Source organism: Drosophila persimilis, unplaced genomic scaffold, assembly GCF_003286085.1.
Source record: "Drosophila persimilis strain 14011-0111.01,24,50 unplaced genomic scaffold, DperRS2 tig00000732-arrow-arrow-pilon, whole genome shotgun sequence".
Lineage (NCBI taxonomy): Eukaryota > Metazoa > Arthropoda > Insecta > Diptera > Drosophilidae > Drosophila > Drosophila persimilis.
In genome coordinates, this window is record NW_020825345.1 from 907,172 (window position 1) to 923,157 (window position 15,986).

At 45.4% G+C, this 15,986-nt stretch overlaps 2 protein-coding genes across 4 annotated transcripts; both read right to left on the minus strand.

Moving 5' to 3' along the window:
- Positions 1–1,756: 1,756 nt before the first annotated feature.
- Positions 1,757–4,954, minus strand: LOC6601225 (AFG3-like protein 2). 2 transcript variants are annotated; one of them, XM_026992246.1, is made up of 4 exons: positions 4,695–4,954; positions 4,112–4,593; positions 3,607–4,002; positions 1,757–3,549 (listed from the first exon to the last, which is right to left on the minus strand). In XM_026992246.1, the coding sequence occupies exons 1-4, from the start codon at positions 4,776–4,778 to the stop codon at positions 2,055–2,057; spliced, it is 2,457 nt and encodes an 818-aa protein (XP_026848047.1). In that variant the 5' UTR covers positions 4,779–4,954; the 3' UTR covers positions 1,757–2,054. The 2 variants fall into 2 exon arrangements, with proteins under 2 accessions (XP_026848047.1, XP_026848046.1); XM_026992245.1 differs by having other exon boundaries at positions 4,112–4,596.
- Positions 4,955–7,468: 2,514 nt separating this feature from the next.
- Positions 7,469–10,668, minus strand: LOC6601224 (AFG3-like protein 2). Of its 2 annotated transcripts, none has more exons than XM_002026284.2 (4): positions 10,407–10,668; positions 9,824–10,305; positions 9,319–9,714; positions 7,469–9,261 (listed from the first exon to the last, which is right to left on the minus strand). In XM_002026284.2, exons 1-4 carry the CDS (start codon positions 10,488–10,490, stop codon positions 7,767–7,769), a joined length of 2,457 nt encoding a protein of 818 aa, XP_002026320.1. In that variant the 5' UTR covers positions 10,491–10,668; the 3' UTR covers positions 7,469–7,766. The 2 variants fall into 2 exon arrangements, with proteins under 2 accessions (XP_002026320.1, XP_026848057.1); XM_026992256.1 differs by having other exon boundaries at positions 9,824–10,308.
- Between the last annotated feature and the right edge of the window lie 5,318 nt (positions 10,669–15,986).

A 15,986-nucleotide genomic window follows, 5' to 3' on the forward strand; every position in this document is an offset into this window, starting at 1 on the left:
CCCGCTCCCTGACACTCTTTCTCTGTTTTTGCATGTTGCTGTGTGCTAATACGCGCCTTGATCTTTTCCCACACCCACAACAACAAACAATTGATAGAGCAGGACAGAGATAGAGAGAGAGAGAGAGTGAGTGCGAAGAGGAGGAACATTGCATGTGCTGTTGACTCCCACAACAGCGACATCGACAGCAACAACAACAACCTCGTAATAACGCGCAGCATGCAAGCTTTCACAAACAGACACTCATACTCCAACGCACTCACACACACACACAAACTATCTGAGAACATGCACCGTTACAACGAGTTCAGAAGTTAACTGGCAACAGCAACAAACACGTGACCCGACAATTGCGACAATTGGCAAAAAACAAAAAAAAAAACAAAAAAAACACAAAAACCCCAACAAATCAAACACAAAAATTGCATTGTAAAAAACCCAAGAACGATCACCGCCAGGGGGCGGCAATAAATGCATCTCAGCAACGGAATTCGAATTTCGAACTTCAATCTCCGTTAAGAATGGACTTTCGCACTGGCACGTGTCCGTCAGTCGGACGTTAAAACATCTGAAAACATAAGTAAGCAGTCGAATATTCATAAGCTAATGATAAATTAAAATACCTCGCATTGGTAAAAGGAACACAATAATGCAAACTTAACCAGCCTTGCCTCGCGCCTGCTGGTACCACATTGTAGGTAGTGTCTGGTCATTGCAGATTCATCATCTTGCGACCCACTCAATTCGCTCTAAGCGATCAAATCAAAAAAAATATTTAAAAAATAAATGGACTTTTGCCGGCCGGCTAAATGCTAAATGCTACAAAACTGGAGAGGGAGATTCGAAGAAGAAGGATACGGCGAGCGGATCCGCGCACTTTTTTCTTTCAGATTATTTTCCCAAAAAAAAAACTTGTATTTTGTTGTTTTGTTTTACATTATATAATCGTCAAATTGCATTCCACACAGCCATCGTCGATTTAACAAAATGCAATTCAGCCAACTGCTGTTGCTTATGATTATATTGTATGATTATTGGCTGAGTTATGGCCGGCGCACTCCACTTGCAACTGCAGCGGCAGATGATTCGGAACTGGGGGATTTCAGTGGAATACTATATTGTGGCTATTATTGCGACTGCGACTGCGACTGCTGCTGGCTGCTGCTGCTGCTGTTTTCTGTGCGCGCACACGAACGCGACAACCAACAAAATGACTCTACGACACGGCAGGCGGCAAGCGGCAGCTGAGACCCCAACACACACTGGCCGCCAGTCGATGCGATGGTAGTTGTAGTTGTATTTGAGCAAAGCTTTGCGGCAACTTGCACTATTTAACGTGCCGTTCCGTGCCGTGCCGGCTGCACAAAGCGCATCAGCATCGGAACAGCTGATAAGTGATAAGCGGCCAGAGTCATTCAGAGAGAAAGAGAGAGACAGCGGGAGAGCATAGCCAGGCATGTAGAAACAATAAAGCTCAAAATTAAGAGCAAAAAAAGCTTCGAAAGCTTACACTGAGCAAAAAGGGAAAAGCAATAGAAATGATCCATGAACGAGCTGCTACACAGGGTATAAATAAGCACAGCTTAGGTAAGGAGTGTAATCGAAGAGAGTGTACTCCATTTCAAATTCAAAATCACCGAGAGGCAAGATATTCCCAGAGCGGCTTACTCCACAACAGCGAAACCCTCCCACCCTTCTTCAATATACCTTGGGGGAGAGCGCTTTCACTGCCGAAAGCTCTATTCAAATTCTAGCGTTTTCCCACACTTAGAGGCGCTTCGAATTTATTGTCCCATGCTTAAAATACAGCTTACGGGGGAATTTAGTTTACAGATCTATGCCCCGTTCTTCAACACCCGAACAGGTTTCCATCGGGGCGTTCTACCTTAAAAATATGCAAACAAATTGTTTAAGAGCGTGCGCGTGTGTCCGGAACACTCCAGGCCTCGTTACCGCACTGCTCTACTCCTCCATCCTTCGGGGTTGCACATTCTCTATCTGTGACTAGGGATTACAACGAAAACAAAGAGACGGCGGTCCTCCTGGACAAGCGTCTAGCTGGTCTGGGTAGCCACTGGCTTGGTCGGGGGCGAAGGCGACGAGGAAGTGTCAGTGGGCGGGGTGATCTCCTTTTCCTTGTTCCAACTCTTGAGGCCCTCGGGCAGCGAGGTGTCCTCCTCGAAGGAGCCGGTGCCCTCGACAAACTCTTCGTAAGTGGACTTCTCCTTGAACGGACGCGGGCCGAGCAGCTCAATCATGTCGTCGCGGCTGAGCACCTCGTTCTGCAGCAGGCGCTCGGCCACGCGACGCACCTCCTCCTTGTGCTTGGTCAGCAGTTCGGTGGTGGCCTCGTGGGCGCACTGGATGATGGCCCGCACCTCGCCGTCGATCATCATCGCCGTGTCCTCGGAGTAGGGCTTGCTGAACACGGGATCGCCGGCCTGGCCCACATCGAAGCTCACCTGCCCGATCTTGTCGCTCATGCCGAAGCGCACCACCTGCGAGTAGGCGATGTCCGTAATCTTCTTCAGATCGTCCTGGGCACCGGTGGTGATGCGGTTGAAAAAGAGCTCCTCGGCCACTCGTCCACCGATGGTCATGCACATGCGGTCGAACAGCTGCTCCTTGGACAGTAGGTAGTGGTCCCTGGGCAGGTACTGGGCATAGCCCAGGCCCTTGCCTCGCGGGATGATAGAAACCTTCAGAAGGGGATCCGCATGCTCCAGGAACCAGCCGGCCACAGCATGTCCCGCCTCGTGGTGGGCCACCGTTTTCTTCTCCTCCGGCGCCAGCACATTCGTCTTCTTCTCCATGCCGGCAATCACACGCTCGATGGCCTGCTCAAAGTGCTTGAGCACAATCGAGTCCTTGGAGTCGCGGGCGGCAATCAGAGCGGCCTCATTGCACACGTTGGCGATGTCGGCGCCGGTGAAGCCAGGCGTCATGGCCGCCATCTTCCGGGCCAGATCGTTCTTGTCCAGCTCCGCCTTCAGTCCGCCCAGATGGACCTTGAAGATGCTCGCCCTGCCCTTGATGTCGGGCGCCGGCACATAGATCTGACGATCGAAGCGACCCGGTCGCATCAATGCCTTGTCCAGGATGTCCACGCGATTGGTGGCAGCCAGCACCACCACGTTCGTCGTGGTATTGAAGCCATCCATCTCCACCAGCAGCTGATTCAGTGTGTTTTCCTGCTCCGAATGGCCGCCGAAAGTCTTGCCGCCTCGCTTCCGCCCCACGGCATCGATCTCATCGATGAACAGTATGCAGGGGGCATGCTTGCGGGCCATGGCGAACATGTCACGCACGCGAGACGGACCCACGCCTACAAACATCTCGAGGAACTCCGAGCCGGACACCGTGATGAATGGAACGTTGGCCTCGCCGGCGGTGGCCTTGGCCAGGAGCGTTTTCCCCGTGCCCGGGGGTCCCGTGAGCATGGCTCCCTTTGGTATCTTGGCACCCAGGTCGATGTACTGCTGTGGATTCTTCAGGAAGTTGACAAACTCCATAATCTCAATCTTGGCCTCCTCGCAGCCAGCAACGTCCCTAAGGAAAGAATACCAGAGATGAGACTTGTCCAAATTAGTTTGATGGAGGACTCACTTGAAGCGCACACCGATCTCTGTGGGATTTATCAGCTTGGCTGTGGACTGCATGACGCCGCCAAAGAGACCGCCACCCTTGCGTCCCCGTGCGCCGCCCATCATGTCGGCGGATTTGCGCATCATGTAGACTAGGAAGCCGATTATGAGGAGCGTGGGCAGCAGACCCGTCAGACTGGAGGCCTCCACCTCGTTGCGATAGATGACAGGTAAAAAGTTGATCGACTCCGTGCCCTGCTCCGTCTGGGCCGTCTCCAGGTTCCGCTCGAAGCTGTCCACGCTGCCAATGTTGAACCAGAGCACACCGCTGCCCTGGCCACTGTTCTGCTGGAGGCGCACGCGCACCCACTTCTTGTTGACCACCTCCAGTTTTTCCACAATTCCCTTGGACAGATAACTGGGCGCGCGGAACAGCAAATACAAGAGAAAAATTGATAAATTACATAATATATTTTATGGCACCACAGGTTGGGCCGCTGTAGACTTTAAGAGCAACGTATTCGCACCTGTTTACGAACTCCTTCCAGGAGATCTCCTTGTAGCCCATTTCGAAGAAGGCAAACGAGCCGACGAGCACCACGGCACCGATGGCCCCCAGCAGAATCCATCGCTCGCGATCTCCGCCACTGCCCTCGCTTATGGGACGACCGCCGGGGGGATTTGACCCTTTTCCAGAGGCTCCGCGAGAACTATTGCTAAACATCCCGAAATTCCAGTCTGACTTAGACTCTGAAGCGGCGGCCGACTTGGACGTTTGCGATACTGTGGATTTTGGTTTGTCTGTGGCGGGTTGGCTGTCCTTGCCCGGAGCCTTTTTTTCCCCGGCAGCACCTTTCGGCTGTGTGGACTTGCCGCCGGTCTCAAAGAACTTTTCAAAGCCCTTCGGCGGCTTCTTGCAGAACAACTGCAGCTGCTCCACGAAGTAGCGTATTAGGGGCGTAAGTTGCCCCGGCAGCATACCAACGCCGACACCAGCTCCGCGCTGCACCTGCTGGACCAGAAGGTGGTGAAAAAGGATGGGGAGCCGGGCGTAAAAGGAGCGATTAAGTGCCTGACACCCCTTGGAAAGTCCGTCATCCTGTTACTCACTTTGTTTGGCAGCGGGCCGGACATGTAGCTGCGTCTCATCAGGCTGTTCATTGCCTTGGCCGTGCTTAGCAGCCGGAACGCCATGACTTCTTTGGGGTTATTCAACGATTCTGGATGACTGTTGTTGCGTTGCCTCCGCCAGGCAGATGCGTCTCCGATGCCTCCTACTACGTCTATTTGGTATAAAATACTAAGTCTTGTCGCCCTGACAAAGGTTGTCGCCTCATAGAGCAGGTTGTCGTTAGAAATTTAATAAAATAATTGTAAAAAATATTACGACTAGAGGTGCGCTGTTGTGAAATTTCGATTTCTTATTTATCGCACAAAAATACCGATAGACATTGGGAATCGATAACTACAATTAAAATTCACGGGAATATCTATCGAACGTGAAACAGCAGACAAATATTGTCAATTGGCTCCGAACTCAAAAATGTGGTTCCGTTGATGATATATGTATGTATTTGCAATTTTACTTTATTCGACATGTTCGACATCAACAATTTCATTGACATCGTTCTGATGAGTCTAAATTTCCAATCCTTCGTATGAATTTGGATGGGATTGTCACATAAAAACAGCATTTATGTGATCCGCGCAATCCAAATCTAAAATGAGGTTTCTGGGTAATTTAAATTTAAATAGCATTACGTATTACCTTATTTGCCAAATTGCGAATCATCCGATGGCATAATTTCGTTTCCACAACGTTCATCTGCGCTAAAAAGCCGCTCCATTTCTGCATTTGGCCAAGGAAGAGAAAACAAGTAGATCGCAAAATTAGGCAGATCTTTGAATCTCTTACTTCCTCTAGAGTCTCTGTGTGCTAATATTTCCAGCCAGAAAGTAAAATATCATCAAATAGACAACAAATTTAAGTGAAAGAACGACACTCCCGGGCGCAGTTTCAATCTAGTTATAGAACCCAGTTGTGGCTGAATCTGAACAACCAGCCATCCCATCCGCTATTCAATTCCCATCAACGACATCGAATTTGTATGGCTCTGAACTGAAATCTCCCTCCCTCGCTTTCCCCCGCTCCCTGACACTCTTTCTCTGTTTTTGCATGTTGCTGTGTACTAATACGCGCCTTGATCTTTTCCCACACCCACAACAACAACAATTGATAGAGCAGGACAGAGATAGAGAGAAAGAGAGAGAGAGAGAGAGTGCTGTTGACTCCCACAACAACGACATCGACAGCAACAACAACGACCTCGTAATAACGCGCAGCATGCAAGCTTTCACAAACAGACACTCATACTCCAACGCACTCACACACACACACAAACTATCTGAGAACATGCACCGTTACAACGAGTTCAGAAGTTAACTGGCAACAGCAACAAACACGTGACCCGACAATTGCGACAATTGGCAAAAAACAAAAAAAAAAAACAAACAAAAAACACAAAAACCCCAACAAATCAAACACAAAAATTGCATTGTAAAAAACCCAAGAACGATCACCGCCAGGGGGCGGCAATAAATGCATCTCAGCAACGGAATTCGAATTTCGAACTTCAATCTCCGTTAAGAATGGACTTTCGCACTGGCACGTGTCCGTCAGTCGGACGTTAAAACATCTGAAAACATAAGTAAGCAGTCGAATATTCATAAGCTAATGATAAATTAAAATACCTCGCATTGGTAAAAGGAACACAATAATGCAAACTTAACCAGCCTTGCCTCGCGCCTGCTGGTACCACATTGTAGGTAGTGTCTGGTCATTGCAGATTCATCATCTTGCGACCCATCCAATTCGCTCTAAGCGATCAAATCAAAAAAAATATTTAAAAAATAAATGGACTTTTGCCGGCCGGCTAAATGCTAAATGCTACAAAACTGGAGAGGGAGATTCGAAGAAGAAGGATACGGCGAGCGGATCCGCGCACTTTTTTCTTTCAGATTATTTTCCCAAAAAAAAAACTTGTATTTTGTTGTTTTGTTTTACATTATATAATCGTCAAATTGCATTCCACACAGCCATCGTCGATTTAACAAAATGCAATTCAGCCAACTGCTGTTGCTTATGATTATATTGTATGATTATTGGCTGAGTTATGGCCGGCGCACTCCACTTGCAACTGCAGCGGCAGATGATTCGGAACTGGGGGATTTCAGTGGAATACTATATTGTGGCTATTATTGCGACTGCGACTGCGACTGCTGCTGGCTGCTGCTGCTGCTGTTTTCTGTGCGCGCACACGAACGCGACAACCAACAAAATGACTCTACGACACGGCAGGCGGCAAGCGGCAGCTGAGACCCCAACACACACTGGCCGCCAGTCGATGCGATGGTAGTTGTAGTTGTATTTGAGCAAAGCTTTGCGGCAACTTGCACTATTTAACGTGCCGTTCCGTGCCGTGCCGGCTGCACAAAGCGCATCAGCATCGGAACAGCTGATAAGTGATAAGCGGCCAGAGTCATTCAGAGAGAAAGAGAGAGACAGCGGGAGAGCATAGCCAGGCATGTAGAAACAATAAAGCTCAAAATTAAGAGCAAAAAAAGCTTCGAAAGCTTACACTGAGAAAAAAGGGAAAAGCAATAGAAATGATCCATGAACGAACTGCTACACAGGGTATAAATAAGCACAGCTTAGGTAAGGAGTGTAATCGAAGAGAGTGTACTCCATTTCAAATTCAAAATCACCGAGAGGCAAGATATTCCCAGAGCGGCTTACTCCACAACAGCGAAACCCTCCCACCCTTCTTCAATATACCTTGGGGGAGAGCGCTTTCACTGCCGAAAGCTCTATTCAAATTCTAGCGTTTTCCCACACTTAGAGGCGCTTCGAATTTATTGTCCCATGCTTAAAATACAGCTTACGGGGGAATTTAGTTTACAGATCTATGCCCCGTTCTTCAACACCCGAACAGGTTTCCATCGGGGCGTTCTACCTTAAAAATATGCAAACAAATTGTTTAAGAGCGTGCGCGTGTGTCCGGAACACTCCAGGCCTCGTTACCGCACTGCTCTACTCCTCCATCCTTCGGGGTTGCACATTCTCTATCTGTGACTAGGGATTACAACGAAAACAAAGAGACGGCGGTCCTCCTGGACAAGCGTCTAGCTGGTCTGGGTAGCCACTGGCTTGGTCGGGGGCGAAGGCGACGAGGAAGTGTCAGTGGGCGGGGTGATCTCCTTTTCCTTGTTCCAACTCTTGAGGCCCTCGGGCAGCGAGGTGTCCTCCTCGAAGGAGCCGGTGCCCTCGACAAACTCTTCGTAAGTGGACTTCTCCTTGAACGGACGCGGGCCGAGCAGCTCAATCATGTCGTCGCGGCTGAGCACCTCGTTCTGCAGCAGGCGCTCGGCCACGCGACGCACCTCCTCCTTGTGCTTGGTCAGCAGTTCGGTGGTGGCCTCGTGGGCGCACTGGATGATGGCCCGCACCTCGCCGTCGATCATCATCGCCGTGTCCTCGGAGTAGGGCTTGCTGAACACGGGATCGCCGGCCTGGCCCACATCGAAGCTCACCTGCCCGATCTTGTCGCTCATGCCGAAGCGCACCACCTGCGAGTAGGCGATGTCCGTAATCTTCTTCAGATCGTCCTGGGCACCGGTGGTGATGCGGTTGAAAAAGAGCTCCTCGGCCACTCGTCCACCGATGGTCATGCACATGCGGTCGAACAGCTGCTCCTTGGACAGTAGGTAGTGGTCCCTGGGCAGGTACTGGGCATAGCCCAGGCCCTTGCCTCGCGGGATGATAGAAACCTTCAGAAGGGGATCCGCATGCTCCAGGAACCAGCCGGCCACAGCATGTCCCGCCTCGTGGTGGGCCACCGTTTTCTTCTCCTCCGGCGCCAGCACATTCGTCTTCTTCTCCATGCCGGCAATCACACGCTCGATGGCCTGCTCAAAGTGCTTGAGCACAATCGAGTCCTTGGAGTCGCGGGCGGCAATCAGAGCGGCCTCATTGCACACGTTGGCGATGTCGGCGCCGGTGAAGCCAGGCGTCATGGCCGCCATCTTCCGGGCCAGATCGTTCTTGTCCAGCTCCGCCTTCAGTCCGCCCAGATGGACCTTGAAGATGCTCGCCCTGCCCTTGATGTCGGGCGCCGGCACATAGATCTGACGATCGAAGCGACCCGGTCGCATCAATGCCTTGTCCAGGATGTCCACGCGATTGGTGGCAGCCAGCACCACCACGTTCGTCGTGGTATTGAAGCCATCCATCTCCACCAGCAGCTGATTCAGTGTGTTTTCCTGCTCCGAATGGCCGCCGAAAGTCTTGCCGCCTCGCTTCCGCCCCACGGCATCGATCTCATCGATGAACAGTATGCAGGGGGCATGCTTGCGGGCCATGGCGAACATGTCACGCACGCGAGACGGACCCACGCCTACAAACATCTCGAGGAACTCCGAGCCGGACACCGTGATGAATGGAACGTTGGCCTCGCCGGCGGTGGCCTTGGCCAGGAGCGTTTTCCCCGTGCCCGGGGGTCCCGTGAGCATGGCTCCCTTTGGTATCTTGGCACCCAGGTCGATGTACTGCTGTGGATTCTTCAGGAAGTTGACAAACTCCATAATCTCAATCTTGGCCTCCTCGCAGCCAGCAACGTCCCTAAGGAAAGAATACCAGAGATGAGACTTGTCCAAATTAGTTTGATGGAGGACTCACTTGAAGCGCACACCGATCTCTGTGGGATTTATCAGCTTGGCTGTGGACTGCATGACGCCGCCAAAGAGACCGCCACCCTTGCGTCCCCGTGCGCCGCCCATCATGTCGGCGGATTTGCGCATCATGTAGACTAGGAAGCCGATTATGAGGAGCGTGGGCAGCAGACCCGTCAGACTGGAGGCCTCCACCTCGTTGCGATAGATGACAGGTAAAAAGTTGATCGACTCCGTGCCCTGCTCCGTCTGGGCCGTCTCCAGGTTCCGCTCGAAGCTGTCCACGCTGCCAATGTTGAACCAGAGCACACCGCTGCCCTGGCCACTGTTCTGCTGGAGGCGCACGCGCACCCACTTCTTGTTGACCACCTCCAGTTTTTCCACAATTCCCTTGGACAGATAACTGGGCGCGCGGAACAGCAAATACAAGAGAAAAATTGATAAATTACATAATATATTTTATGGCACCACAGGTTGGGCCGCTGTAGACTTTAAGAGCAACGTATTCGCACCTGTTTACGAACTCCTTCCAGGAGATCTCCTTGTAGCCCATTTCGAAGAAGGCAAACGAGCCGACGAGCACCACGGCACCGATGGCCCCCAGCAGAATCCATCGCTCGCGATCTCCGCCACTGCCCTCGCTTATGGGACGACCGCCGGGGGGATTTGACCCTTTTCCAGAGGCTCCGCGAGAACTATTGCTAAACATCCCGAAATTCCAGTCTGACTTAGACTCTGAAGCGGCGGCCGACTTGGACGTTTGCGATACTGTGGATTTTGGTTTGTCTGTGGCGGGTTGGCTGTCCTTGCCCGGAGCCTTTTTTTCCCCGGCAGCACCTTTCGGCTGTGTGGACTTGCCGCCGGTCTCAAAGAACTTTTCAAAGCCCTTCGGCGGCTTCTTGCAGAACAACTGCAGCTGCTCCACGAAGTAGCGTATTAGGGGCGTAAGTTGCCCCGGCAGCATACCAACGCCGACACCAGCTCCGCGCTGCACCTGCTGGACCAGAAGGTGGTGAAAAAGGATGGGGAGCCGGGCGTAAAAGGAGCGATTAAGTGCCTGACACCCCTTGGAAAGTCCGTCATCCTGTTACTCACTTTGTTTGGCAGCGGGCCGGACATGTAGCTGCGTCTCATCAGGCTGTTCATTGCCTTGGCCGTGCTTAGCAGCCGGAACGCCATGACTTCTTTGGGGTTATTCAACGATTCTGGATGACTGTTGTTGCGTTGCCTCCGCCAGGCAGATGCGTCTCCGATGCCTCCTACTACGTCTATTTGGTATAAAATACTAAGTCTTGTCGCCCTGACAAAGGTTGTCGCCTCATAGAGCAGGTTGTCGTTAGAAATTGAATAAAATAATTCTACAAAATATTACGACTAGAGGTGCACTGTTGTGAAATTTCGATTTCTTCTTATAGTTTGTACTCACAGCGAAACGCGGTAAGTACGTGTTTCATTACCCAACACTAAAAGAAAAGTAGAGATGCACTTTCATACTCATTACTTCTGTCCATCTATTGAGAATATATGTCAGACCTTTACGAGAATGTTTAGAATTTATGCCGAAAAATGTTATTTCAAACCGTAGTTTCTAAGATTGCTATTTTCAAAATATATTCTAGTTATCGGACAAAAATACCGATAAATTCTGTCAATCGATGTGTAGAAATCATGAAAAACTGTCAGACTGTCAGTGTTAAATGGCTCCAAACTCAGTTTCGTTTGTGAAATATGCCACAAATATCCATATTATCATATTTATATTATCACCAACAAAATAAGTCGCTACATTGATATTATCGAAATATATAAAGTCGGCAAACATGGCGGCTCGTGCTTGTTGAAGTTCTGCGTAAGGTATGTGTTCGGGGTGACCATTTACGGTATATTATATACTTTTCTGAATGTTTTGATGTCAAAATTGAGTTAAAAGTTTATTTACGCTATATCTGTATATAATGCTATATATCAGACATACAATCAATCTATTAAATTTAATTTTAAAGCTGTATTAAAGAAGGTAAGGTATTTTCAAAGTTACCGCCAATTTGCAAAAAAATTCAAAGTCCTTAAAATTACAAAACTTCGTTGAAAAGTGATTCATCAGTCGGATAAAATTATGTGTTCAAGGATAAGGTCCTATTAAGCTAGCTATATTCAACCGAAAGTCAAAATCGAGGAGTACGATTTGCATCGGTTCATTTGCGGTATATTATTAAAATTTGACGGTATATTTCGGTATATTTGTGTGGGTCAGGCGGTATATTTTGTTGTTGTGCTGTCGTGTGGTACGTATTGCTGCTGGTGAAAATTTTTTTCTCTTCAAATAAGACAATTAATTAACTAAAATTCGGCCTGGAATTATGTGGTAAATGTGCCGTAAGCTGTGCTGTGATAGTGAAACATAGAAAATGCCCAAAAAACAAAGTTTGAACGCTTAAAAAACAATTTTCTTTGCTTTCAATTGTGTCTGGTCTGTGGCTGAGGGGTGCCAAATTTGCAGCCCGAAAAAGTGAAAAAAAAAACTTTTTTACCAACTTGGCACTGCGTGAATGTGTGTGTGTGTCGGTTTATGTGGTGCTGTATGTACAGTCGGCTGCTAAATTTACGCAAAAAACCACAACAAAAGTGTAAAAATAGTGTACAATTGCAGTACACTGCTGTGTGTGTGTGTGTGTGTGTGTGTGTGTGTGAATGAGAGAGAGTGCACGCGTGTATGTGTGCGTGCAATTTTTCCGGCAGCCAAATCAATAAAACTGCAGCCGACTGCTGCGGTGTAGATTTCACTGCCCATCAAAAAAAAAAAAGTATTTGCTAATTGTTTCCACCTTTCTTTGCCCAATCCCTTACTTTCTTGCAGCTTTTGTAACTAAAACTCCGTTTTGACATCACTTTCATCATAATCTGAATAAAAATAATAATAATATATAAAAAATACAACAAAAAAATAAATAATTTAAACACCATCGAAAATGAATCAAAAAATAATACATACAAATAATTGAAAGTCACAGCAAAAATATCTAAAAATCAACAACAACTACTACACCAACAACAAATACATCAACACAAAGCTCAAAAAAGTCAACGAGGGCAAAAGCAAAAATTCTGCCATCAACTTTTTGGTTTTGAACACTTCTTTAGTTAATGTTTGCTTTTCTTTGCAAAGAAAGAGAGAAAAAACAGAGGGAACGCCGAGATCCTACCAGTAGTGGGACGTCCGTGTGGCCTGCGTCCCGTAGGTGAGAGGGAGACAAAGCGACTGCGCAAATAAAACAAAAAATACAACAAAAACAACAAGCCAAGCTTGAAACGGAAGACTTTCAAATAAAACAAATACAAAACCAACAAAAAACAAAACCAAACAAATTGTAAACGCTGTGAAATTAACTCGTCAATACTCAAAAGCACCAACAAAAAACATAAAAACCAACAACAAACGCAAAACTAAAAAGAAAATTGAGAAAAAGAGGAAGCAAAAAGCAAAAAACGGCAAGCACTGAAAACCCAACGGAAAACCTAGCGGTAGGAAAAAACCGGCAGACGTTCTGTGACGTCTCGAAAGCTCGAATAACAGTAAAAACAAAAGCAAAGGCAAACAACGCGAAAACAAAAAACTTTCAAAAACAAAAGCAACATCAATCCCAAAATTCCTCATTTATTTTCCTGCAAAAAGCTTTAATTTAATTACGAATTTTTCTGTTAAGTCAAAGTGAATTCAATTTGCTAATTATTTAACATTAAGACAACAAAAAAAGGAAGCTACAGAAGCAGCAGCAACAACAAAAAGAACACCAACCAACAAACAACTGAATTAATGTTTTAAAGTACAAAAATAACCGGGAGTAAAACAAAACTAAAACAAACAAAAAAAAAACAATTTAAGTTAAACGCAACATCAATCTTAAATTATTTAAATAAAAACGAAAACAAAAACTTCTAACCTTTAAGCCTAGATAACGGTAAGAGCCCAACGGGCCCAAGACAGTGTGTGCGAGCGAGAGAGACATATGGAAAGAGAGTGTAGCAGAAAATAGCAGCCAGGAGCACGAAAGAACTAACGGAAGAAGGAGCAAAGCAAAAAAAACGATAAAGCAACAATTGTGCCGCAAAATTGTTTGAATAGCAAAAGCAAAAACATAAGAAATATACTAAATAACGGTAACAATAAAGCAAAAAAAAAAAACATTAAAACCAAAAATCTACAAGAATTCTATAAGTTTTAAGTACCCTTTTACACCACAACAAAATACGAAGAAGAAGGAGAATGATAATGAAACCCTAGAACAACTACGAAAACGCAAAAGCAAAACAAAAACAAAACCATTAAACATAATCGAACAACTTTGCCAACAACATTTGTTTGTACATAAACCGAGCGAAAGGAAAACACGGAAAAATATAGAAAATACAACTGAGGGGAAAAAACTGTGCCGGCCTTGTGCCCCCCCAAAAAACATAAACAACAACCGTTTTTATTTTACAACAAAACATGGTTTTTTACTAGTTTTTCAGTTGAATTTTGTTATAAGTGTACCTAGTGAGAAATGTTAAAAGTCTAAAACAACAACAGCAACAAACAAAAAGCAACTGCAACAAAGGAAAGTAAAAAAAACAACAAAACAAACAAAAAAAAAACAAAACAAATTCAAAGAAAGATTTAACAACTCTGTGATAATTACTGTAAATTTATAAATTTAAACAAAAAGAACAAGAAAAAACCACACAAAAAAATCTCTAACGGAATGAAAGGGAAATAACTGTAATTTTTAACAATAGCAAAGGAGCGAAAGAAGAAAAAGGAGAACGAACGAAGAGAGAGAACGAGAGAGAGAGAGAGAACATCTTAAACCAACAACAACTTTACACTTAAGAGCAAATGCAAATGAAAAGATAAAAAAAAACATTGAAACAAATTCGTGATATCTTAAAGGACTTCGATACATATATACTATAGTATATTATATATTATATTATATAAACTATTAAACTAAGCTTAAATCTAGTAAGCAAAAAAACCGAAAGAATAAGTGAAAAACAAAAAACAAACAAGAAACAAAAACCAACCAACCAACCAACAACAACAAGAAAAGAAAATAAAAAAAAACCCTAGGTTATAAAAAAAGACTTCAAAACGCATTCAAAAAATATATATATATTTAAACACATAAACCACAAATAAAAATCGTAGGCTCTAAGATTTCAAGAACCATAGTAAATGATCAGCGAAGAAAGAACCGAACCTCTCCGCCGTATGAGAGTATCTGCATATATCGATATATATATATATATATATATATTCTAAAGCCGGAAAAGCGCGTACTTTTTGCTTAGTGAATAGTGAATGAAACAGCAATAACAAGAACACAGCAGTAACAAATCATACAAATTGTGCAACCGAAAAGTAATAGCAACGTACAGCGAAAACTTAAAAACAGATTAGAAGAACGAGGAGGAGCATAGAAGGAGAAGAAGAAATCGAGAGGAGTGGAGAGGAGAGGAGAAGCCTGCAAGCCCTAGAAGCTGGCACAGCCTCCTCCCAAAGGAGCCCCGTCTCACAATCAACGTGGAAGCAGTCCCCATCGTCCGCCCGCGCCCACCCCCGCCCCCGCACTCTCCCCACAATCTTCGTCGCGGCAGTCCCTGCCACACACACTCTAGGGTCGCTCCAGTTCCAGAATCACTCAATAATCAAGGGAAACCGTGAAACCGAAAAGCAAATATAGTAATAAATCACTACTACTTCCTATAAACCACAACGATTGCCTACAAATATATATATATATATTATGTACATTATATAGAAAGAACAATTATAATCACTTTCCAAAAACAAAAACAAAAGCAAAAAAACACACAAAATATTCAAATATCAAACAAACAAAAAACAAACCTAATCTAACCCAAAAGTAAAAGTATTCCCAGTGTATTTTTCTAGTAAAACTAAAATATAAAAAAAAATATATATATATATATTCAAAAATCGACCGAAAAATCATCAAAAAATGCAATAAAGCAAGTAATAATTCAAATTCAATTCTAAAATACAAAAATAAAAACAACAGCAAAAAGAACACCAAAACCAACGGCAGTGCAGCAGCAGCAGCGGCGGCAGCGGCTGGAAAAGGAAATGCATTTTCATCGTAGGACAAGAACAAGAACCATATTTTGAAGTACACCCGAAACACACTCGCAGAAACAAGGAAGCGATCCACGAAGGAAGGAGACAGAGGAGAGCAGAGCAGAGCAGAGGAGGAGTAACCACAACTACCAAAAGATAACCAGAAACTACAACGTTACAATATTTGTCGGCATTTTTTACAAACAAAAACAAAACAAAAACACAACCAGGAAACACAAAACACAACAAACAAAACAAACAAACCAAGAAAAACCAAAAGAAAGAATAGCAATTTTTTGTGTGTGGGACATGCCCCGCGGCAAAAGACAAAACTTTTATTAACTTCGAAGACAAGGAATTTCAGTGCCTCTTGTGCCAGTGTTTAGCCAAAATATATATACACAAAAAACAAAAACATTTAAGAAAAAACAAAAACAAAAACGAACAACAAATACGTATTTATTGCTTAATTTTTTTCTCTTTGATAAAAAACAATTACACTAAAAATCGAAACGGATAAGGATAATAGTATAAAAACAAAAATTAATTTAAAAAAA

Bases quoted from the DNA above. Each gene is read 5' to 3' on its own strand.
- LOC6601225 (XM_026992245.1), bottom strand. From the start codon at position 4,778: ATGGCGTTCCGGCTGCTAAGCACGGCCAAGGCAATGAACAGCCTGATG. The intron at 4,003-4,111 runs GTGCGAATACGT...CCGCGCGCCCAG, and splicing joins TGGAAGGAGTTCGTAAACAG to TTATCTGTCCAAGGGAATTG. The intron at 3,550-3,606 runs GTGAGTCCTCCA...TTCTTTCCTTAG, and splicing joins GAGATCGGTGTGCGCTTCAA to GGACGTTGCTGGCTGCGAGG.
- LOC6601224 (XM_026992256.1), bottom strand. From the start codon at position 10,490: ATGGCGTTCCGGCTGCTAAGCACGGCCAAGGCAATGAACAGCCTGATG. The intron at 10,309-10,406 runs GTGAGTAACAGG...CTTCTGGTCCAG, and splicing joins CCGGCCCGCTGCCAAACAAA to CAGGTGCAGCGCGGAGCTGG. The intron at 9,262-9,318 runs GTGAGTCCTCCA...TTCTTTCCTTAG, and splicing joins GAGATCGGTGTGCGCTTCAA to GGACGTTGCTGGCTGCGAGG.